Raw genomic sequence first — 8,537 nt, 5'->3', positions numbered from 1 at the left:
CTGATACATGTATTGCTTTTCCTCCAATTATTTAAAATATACATTAAAATCAATTTGTGTTGTATGTTATTGTATTTATGTTTGTCTCTTTACCCTTTGTCGTAATTTGTGAATTAATATTTGTTAGCATGTTGATTGTTTTATTACATTCAATTAAATTAATTAAAACATACATATGTTGCACTATTTCATAGATAGATAGATAGATAGATAGATAGATAGATAGATAGATAGATAGATAGATAGATAGATAGATATGAAAAGATATTCAACATAAATGAATGAATGATGTGTAATCATATATTTAAAATTTGCTTTCTGCATTCAAATCAGGCATTCAAAATAATAATATAATATAATATAATATAATATAATATAATATAATATAATATAATATAATATAATATAATATAATATAATATAATATAAAATAATATTTAGATGTATTTACAATATTATAATATTTTAAAATATTAATAAAATACTATATAGTATTTTATTTATATTTTTATATATATTACTATAAATATATAAATATAAATATATTTTTGTATAATTCACTTTATTTAAAACCCCCATCATAGCATAAAACAATACAAAGAAACAGATCAACTGAAAGTTGACTGCATATTAGATTGTGGTGTATAACTTTGAATATGTGCATTATTCCTACTCATTAGAGACTTTTATGTTTCCAACACTTCCTTTTTTTTAGTAGATACAACAACAGTCCATACTATGTAGATCTTACATCTAAGTGGCAGTTATTGAAAGCCAAAAGGCTATATGGTTGTTATATCATGCCTTGGGGCAGCAGAAACAATGACACTGCAGGATCCTGTTTTCTGTGAAAGACAACATTCAGACACTGCACTCGTTTACCCAGAGGCAGATGTATTATATCTTATGATTGTTCCGTGGTGACAGGTATCAGAGTTGTGGTTTTGCTTTGTCTTTGGCTGATTTTCATTTAGGGTGACACAGTGGCACAGGTCTGTTGGTGCCTCACAGCTCCGGGGACCAATACAATGTTTTGCATGTTTTTTTCCAGAGGAAGGTAGGTTGGTAGGTAAATTAGCTGCTGTGATGAATGAAGGAAGGAATCTTATTTTTGGAGGGTCATCCAGTTCAATGGTGCAAGTGTAGTGATTTTATCTTCTTTACCATGTTTTTAGGACCTATGTACTTGCTAATGTGACATTCTCTGGCTGCACAGATGTGCCATTATGTCCTGTGTGAGTAACGGTGGTCTTATTCAGGACTGCTGGATGCACTGTAGTATCAGGTTGTAAGGGAGACAGGGATGTTTAAGTGTTTTGCTGATGTCGTTGGAACGGTGTCAGGGATGGAGAGTTTAAAGTGATGTCTGAGACTGTATCTGGAATTAAATTTGTACTAGCGCTTTCTAAATAAAGTGACAACGTCACAGGGCTCCACTTGGTTTCAGCCTCAGAGTGAGACGTATCAAAAAGTACAGCTTCGCTAATCTCACTATTTGTGACTGGTCTTGTGGTTGACAGAGGTGGTTTGTATGGCATAACTGTTGTCGTTTTTCTAGCATTAGGCGAGTCTGTAAATTGTTCAGGGTGGGGATTAAATGAAGAATTGGATAAACTAACCCGTGTTGTACCTGATCCCTTGCTAAGAGATGTTGTTAAAACAAGATTCCCAGGAATGTCAGTACTAGTATCTCCCTTGAATGAGGTAGTTCTGTCCGCATCATGTGTAGCACTGTCTGGAAATCCTGAAACCACTCCATGTACACTAGTAGGTTGAAAATCCATGCTAGTCTTGCTAAACCCTTTTTCAGTGGACCAGGATGTTGTCTGTGGCTCCATGCTGGAAGAAATCAGTGGCTCTTCCGTGACTGAATTGAGGATTGTGGAGTTTAATGTGGTAAATGCAGCAGTAGATTTAGGTGTTACTGATGGATGAATCGTCACTGAAGGAATGTGATAATCTAAAACAAATACAGATCATTGTGTTAGTCAGAGTGTGTCCAGGAGTTCCGGCAGAGGGGAAGCCATAAAATCAGCTTCCACTCATTAAAACAAGCAGGAGTATAATGTCAAGGTCTAACTCTTCATGTTCCTAATTAGCATTAACAGTTTTTTTAGTATTAAAAGACAACACCGCCTCGAAACATCTTAATTATGTTTTTAATGAAATATGTGTGATGTGTTTAATGATTCTGGTGCTAATCTCTGGGTTGGTGCTGTATTATTGTTATTCCTTGTGAGGTGTTAGTGATGCCTACCACCCTGATATCACAAGGGGACATTACCAGCACAGTGACAATAGCTGTTATAAGGGATAACAGGCTGGTTTCGTGGTTAAACCCTAAGAACAAAAGAGTGTATTTTCCTACATTGTTCATCGATATTCAAAGTCATATTAATGAGAAATCAAAGATAGAAGTAACAGCAAATGCTAGACTCGGAGATGTAGAAGTAAATGCAGCCAGAGACAAGGCTCAGCTAGTTAGCAGATTACAAGACGATGTGCATGATGATGGGTGCGTCTCAGTCAGCTTCCTAATTCAGCAGTCAGGGCACTGAAAGGGGAGTCAATCATTTTAAGGGCTGACTCAGTCCTAAAATCCTTCCAGTGCAATGGATCATTCGCTTCTTTAAAAAGAAATCCCACAATGCACCGCAAAAACAAGTGTGCATTGATGCTTGTTATGTTCCTTTACTGGAAATGGCATATTTTCTGAAGCCTCTCAGCTTTAAAAAAAGGTAAATGAACTCCCAGCCAGCTTCGTAGCTTGGTGCTGCAGCTCTCAAATGATTACTTATGTTAACGATTTTTACATTTATTTGACGTTCTATATACAGTTCGAGTCTAAACACTTTGTTTAATGATTTAAAAAATAAATTCGGTGCTACATATACTCACTTGAGCATGGTGACGTGTTTTCCATCGTCCAGAGCATCCTGTAATTTGTCTCTTTAAAAGTGAGCACAACATCTACTCTGAAGAATGACTGCAGGAGATCCTCAGAGTCCTTGTCAGCACATTTCTGCAATTTAAAAAAAAAATATCTAAATGATAGTAAAAAGCACAAACTGATAATTGTGTAACAATATATATTTGAGGAATATATATATATATATTTGAGGAATGCAAGTTGCAATATATGCAATATATATAATATAATGCATATATATAATATATATATATAATATAATATATATATAATATAATGCAATATATATATATATATATATATATATATATATATATATATATATATATATATATATATATATATTTGAGGAATGCAAGTTGGTTCACCTTTGTCTTTTGAATAAGTGCAGTGGGAACAATGAGCTTCACAAAGCTGGTGGTCTCAGACCAGGTAAACGTGTCAGTCTGGTTTATTGATACACTGCTGATTGACAGGGTCTCGTTGTCATAGCCTCCTCTCTTAGTCAGTCCCATGCGCCGTTTGTAAATGTGCAGCACTGTGTCCTCAGATGAGTGCTGAATCACTAAATTAACAAATTAACATACATACATACATGTATATGATATAGATAAGTAATTTCCATGCTGTAGGCATATTGTCCAGAAAAGAGATCAGAACTCCAAATGGCCACATGATGGCAGAAAAGAGATTGTATTACAATATATTGCACTGTGTTAGAAGTTTTATATTACATTTATTATATCATAGTTTATATTGATAAAAGTTTAATTTCTATATATAAATAATATGTGTATCTCCATCGTTGAGCATTTGAAGGCTTCGGCTTGGAGGAGTTATTGTTAAATCTATAAGGAACTCAGATAAGCTAATTTATGAGTTGGTTAGGAGCTCCTGGTTACATAACTCCAACTGACTGTAGAAAGGACATTATTCATAATCACAGTCTCTAGTATTTATGGTAATTCACACTCTCCAGTGTTTATAATCATTTATAATCACACTCTCTGGTAGGTTCCCTTTTGAGTCTGCTTCCTCTTAAGGTTTCTTCCTCTTACCATTTAAAGGACTGTTTCCTTGCCACAGACTTGCTCATTAGAAATAAATACAAATACATTTAAATCTAAGTCTAATCTTTTTCTGTGTAATAATAATCATGAACTTTTTGTTCTATAATTCTTATGTTCGGTAAAGCTGCTTTGAGACAATGTCCATTGTTAAAAGTGCTATACAAAAAAAATGAATTGAATTATATATATATATATATATATATATATATGGATATGTGAGTAATGATATGAGCTTTACACACCATTTGGACAAGTGGCTTCCATACTATAAGCATATTGTCCACTGACCAGCTTAAGAGGTAAGAACTGGCCCTCAGTCTGTAGAACCTAAAAAAATGTTAGGAGGCAAAGAGGTTATAAGGCAAATGTTAATGTTATAAGACAAATGTTGATTTCAACAATGTAGACGTGAAACCACAAAATGAATAACGTTCCTTCTAAACACATAATGCTTAAAACATACAGTATAGATCATACATCCTTATGGCCACAAGATGGCAGAAAAGACAAAATAGTATATGTCGAATAAATCACTGTCTAAATATAATGTTCATATCTAATCCCACATATTTCTAAGCTATATGAGTCAATAATTTTGCTACATTTTGAAAATGTATTAAAACAATTAACTTTTTTTTATTAGTAATATTGTCATATATATTTATAGTCATTAATATAGACATTTATTACTATTCAGATATTAATATTTCTGTGGCAGTAAAAACTTATAAACAATACTGAATATTACATGTATGAATATGGTATTTTTGTTTGCACTATAACACATTTATAACACTTATAACACATTTATAACGCTGGTCAGGTGACCAATTACGTCACCCACAACAAAGAATGAGTATCCAGACAGCCTCTAATATAATTTATAGTTTATAAAAAACTTTGTAAACTTTATAAAAAAATAAAAAAAAGTAGAAAGAGTAAAAGAGAAATAAAATTCTTAACAAACTACCAATCAGATTGATGATGCATGTGAACACTACAAACAATAAACAAACATTTATTCATTTTGTGGTCCACTTGATTGACCAATAGTGAAAAAACCCAGTCTGCTTCACATTTTTTCACATTTTGCTTGGCTTGTGTTGTCTCGTAACAAAGTAAGGAGTAAGGATGAACTAATCCAGGCTAATGGAGGCCCTGTGTTGCTAGATAGTTAGATAGCAGTACCAACAATACTGAAAAAACAGTGTGAAACATATTTATTGTGTATTACTCTTGAAGTATATGTAGTATAGGCATGTCCAACCAATTATCTGAGAGTCACATGTAGGCACATGACATTGTGCTGGAAAGCTGGGTTTTAAATGCTTTTGACAGAAAATGTGCTTTCTCATTTGCTTTTCTATTTTTCACTACAATTCTGCATTGTCTATTTTTCATCTACAGCCAAATGACAGCATCTTGAACATTAACCAATAACATTATCCATAACTCAGGGTTACACAGCTAGAGTTCTAAGAGCGTTGTAGTGTGACGAAGATGTGGTATAGAAAAATGCCAGAAAGTTAAAGAAAACACAATTACACCTGATCTCACCTCCACAGGACTGAGAACTGTATTCCTCCTGCCTTGAACAGTAATGAGCGGTTTCTGAACGTCGACATTTACTTGAATGAGACTGGCATCTTCCAGCGCCACTACCACACTCCCTCTCAAGGCAAGAGACCATCTGAGCTGAAAGGAAAGATACAATATATTAGCTTCTTTAACACATTTACCAAACACTTTATTTTATTTTACACCACACAGCTTAATTCTGATTGATTAGTAACCACCTATACACCTATACTTGTATGAAGGATGCTCCACAAATCAGATAAGGTGAGAAAGGAGTCTCCAGTGTCAATGCTTCGTAGCAGTCAGAGATAAAGCTGTACGTTTTTCATCTCTTAGTGCAGTGGTTTGTCTTATTAATATCAAGACAAGGCTCTTATTTACATTTCTAGCATTTAGCAGACGCTCTTATCCAAAGCGACTTACATTTTTATCTCATTTTATACAACTGAGCAGTTGAGGGTTAAGGGCCTTGTTCAAGGGCCCAGCAGTGGCAGCTTGGTTGACCTGGGATTCAAACTCACAAGCTTCTCCAATGCCTTAACCACTAAGCTACCACATCCCTATAACAGCACATCACAAGTATTATATCTGTAATATAACCGACACATTATAACCAAACATACAAATCATTTAGCCAACATTACCTCATTGTTCCAACTGTCCACTGGGATCTCTCTGGCAACCTTTGAATATAAAATAATATAAATGATTGAGTGGACCATTCAAATGTAGTTTTCTTCTGACGTTCACAAATCAGAGCTTCTACCTAAACTCTACCTGGATGAAATCAGGGTCACAGTGAATATGTTCGGTGTTGGGTGGCGCTGGAACTACAGGACATTTCATTACATAATTATGGGTCCTGCCTCCAAAGCGGCTTATTCTCTTTATCAAGTTCAATACCATCACGTAATGGCCATGCTGAAAAGAGACGCATTAAAAGTTCTGTAATTAAACATGAACGTAGTGAAGAACGCTGTACTTGTAATTAGGTTAAACTATGACTAAACAATTGTGTGTGCTATAGTAATAAAGATTTGGTTGAAGTGGGCTTTACCTCTTGTTGCACAAAGCATCCGCTGTACATAACTCTGAAGATGTAGTTCCTGTCAGCATCTTTATGCAGACCAAAGCCACATGCTGACAGCTGATGATTTAAGATCTCCAGTGACCCAAGATTGACTAAAAATAAATAGATGCATTTCTTGAAATGCTCTAATGCAACCATCATATTAATCATGTTGCCTAATTCTTCACTGAGAATTTACATTTACATTTTCAGCCTCTATGTTTTTCTTCAGTAACTTTTTTCTACTGTATTGTTAATAAAAAAAACTTTCAAATTTCATTTTATGCAGAAATATACATAGACTATAAAAGCTTTCTATCCTATTCTATTCTATTCTACCGAAAATTGTGTTCTCTGCCATAAAATGGTTATATTTTTTCCAAATAATCTTTCTTCTTGTTTGATTATGGTAGCAGGCTAGCACCCTTGTGACTGAAACAACCTTTGTGCTGTACATCTATCTCACCTTGAATCCTCAGCATTGCTGAAAGCCAAAGTCTCAACCCTTCAGTTCTCATTCTGTGGATCCACAGTTCCATGTATTCAGAAAAGCACTCCACGTCTCCCTCTAAACAATTGCGTAAAAACGAAATAAGAAAGAAAGATTTATGTTTGTGTGGTACTATGCTTGTGAATGAACACTACATTTTTCTTAAAAATATATATATATATATATATTGTTTCCTCTGCACTGTCAAGCACTGCACTGTATCAGATAACAAAGGTCTGGAATGTCTGTAATGGATGCAGCCTAAATGGAAAGCACTTCACTGAGAATTACCGATGAATTTAGCAGGTAGATTTCCCATCCAATCTCTGTTCTGCACTCGCAAAACACCACCATAAAGTATAGGAAACACAAAATACCTGCATGGTAAAAAAAAAAAAAAAAAGACAGAAGAAGCAATCCCATAGGTCTATAGTTTCATTTATCATGTCTACATAGATGTTTTCAGTGTATTTCTTAGTAGGACACTGCAGTAGAAATTCATACTTACAAGAAAATGATGAACATCCTGAGGTGTATCAGGGCCATGGCTGACGCATCTGTGCCTGACACTGCTAGTAGGGCTTATAAAGGGCTTATAAACGAAAGCATCACCTGTGTTTGTCTACTAAAAATCACAACTTAGCGCAAGGTGCACCATAAAACAACATCACAGGCTGAGGTACAAAGTGGTTAGGTAGAAAGCAAGGACAATGTGTTGTGTCTTTTGTTAGCTTGGAGTATTTTGACATCCACACATTTCTGCATTGTAAACTTTCGGTTTAACAAACAGCTTTCATATCAAACTCAGAATTTGATTATACCATGCAATTGGATTTTCTACTGCTGACTCGATTAGTCAGTTAATGATCATTAGAATTCTATAATTGGGTTTGTATTAATACACTTCTTGTCGCAAGTTATCTTTATTGTAACAACTGTTTCATGGGTACTTCGGGGCACTTAACCTAATCCAACATACTCCATATTAAAAAAGACATTTTAACTAAGAAAGATATGTTAAAGCTTCGATCGATCGATCGATCGATCGATCGATCGATCGATAGATAGATAGATAGATAGATAGATAGATAGATAGATAGATAGATAGATAGATAGATAGATAGATAGATAGATAGATAGATAGATAGATAGATAGATAGATAGATAGATAGATAGATAGATAGATAGATAGATAGATAGATAGATAGATAGATAGATAGATAGATAGATAGATAGATAGATAGATAGATAGATAGATAGATAGATAGATAGATAGATAGATAGATAGATAGATAGATAGATAGATACTTTATTCATCCCAAAGGGAAATTCATAGTGAGGAGATTTATATTGAATGCCTATGGAAGGAGTCTCTGATGTCAGTACTTTGTGACAGTAAGA

The 8,537-nt window shown here is 34.2% G+C and overlaps 1 protein-coding gene across 1 annotated transcript; it reads right to left on the bottom strand.

Annotated features, from left to right (window-relative positions):
* Positions 1–578: 578 nt before the first annotated feature.
* lg15h1orf127 (linkage group 15 C1orf127 homolog) lies at positions 579–8,203 on the bottom strand. The gene is made up of 11 exons (XM_058410210.1): positions 7,645–8,203; positions 7,428–7,513; positions 7,113–7,214; positions 6,635–6,759; positions 6,355–6,498; positions 6,222–6,260; positions 5,557–5,694; positions 4,242–4,326; positions 3,298–3,494; positions 2,899–3,022; positions 579–1,960 (listed from the first exon to the last, which is right to left on the bottom strand). Exons 1-11 carry the CDS (start codon positions 7,680–7,682, stop codon positions 1,308–1,310), a joined length of 1,731 nt encoding a protein of 576 aa, XP_058266193.1. The 5' UTR covers positions 7,683–8,203; the 3' UTR covers positions 579–1,307.
* Positions 8,204–8,537: the final 334 nt, after the last annotated feature.

The sequence above is a fragment of the Hemibagrus wyckioides genome, linkage group LG15 (genome assembly GCF_019097595.1).
Source record: "Hemibagrus wyckioides isolate EC202008001 linkage group LG15, SWU_Hwy_1.0, whole genome shotgun sequence".
Taxonomy (NCBI): Eukaryota; Metazoa; Chordata; class Actinopteri; order Siluriformes; family Bagridae; genus Hemibagrus; species Hemibagrus wyckioides.
This window is presented reverse-complemented; position numbering and strand designations above follow the sequence as displayed.

Excerpts from the sequence above, each read along its gene's own strand:
- lg15h1orf127 (XM_058410210.1), bottom strand. The coding sequence starts at position 7,682 with ATGGCCCTGATACACCTCAGGATGTTCATCATTTTCTT. Across the intron at positions 6,760-7,112 it reads AGCAATGCTGAGGATTCAAG|TCAATCTTGGGTCACTGGAG; the intron begins GTGAGATAGATG and ends ATTTATTTTTAG. Across the intron at positions 1,961-2,898 it reads AAACACGTCACCATGCTCAA|ATTATCACATTCCTTCAGTG; the intron begins GTGAGTATATGT and ends TATTTGTTTTAG.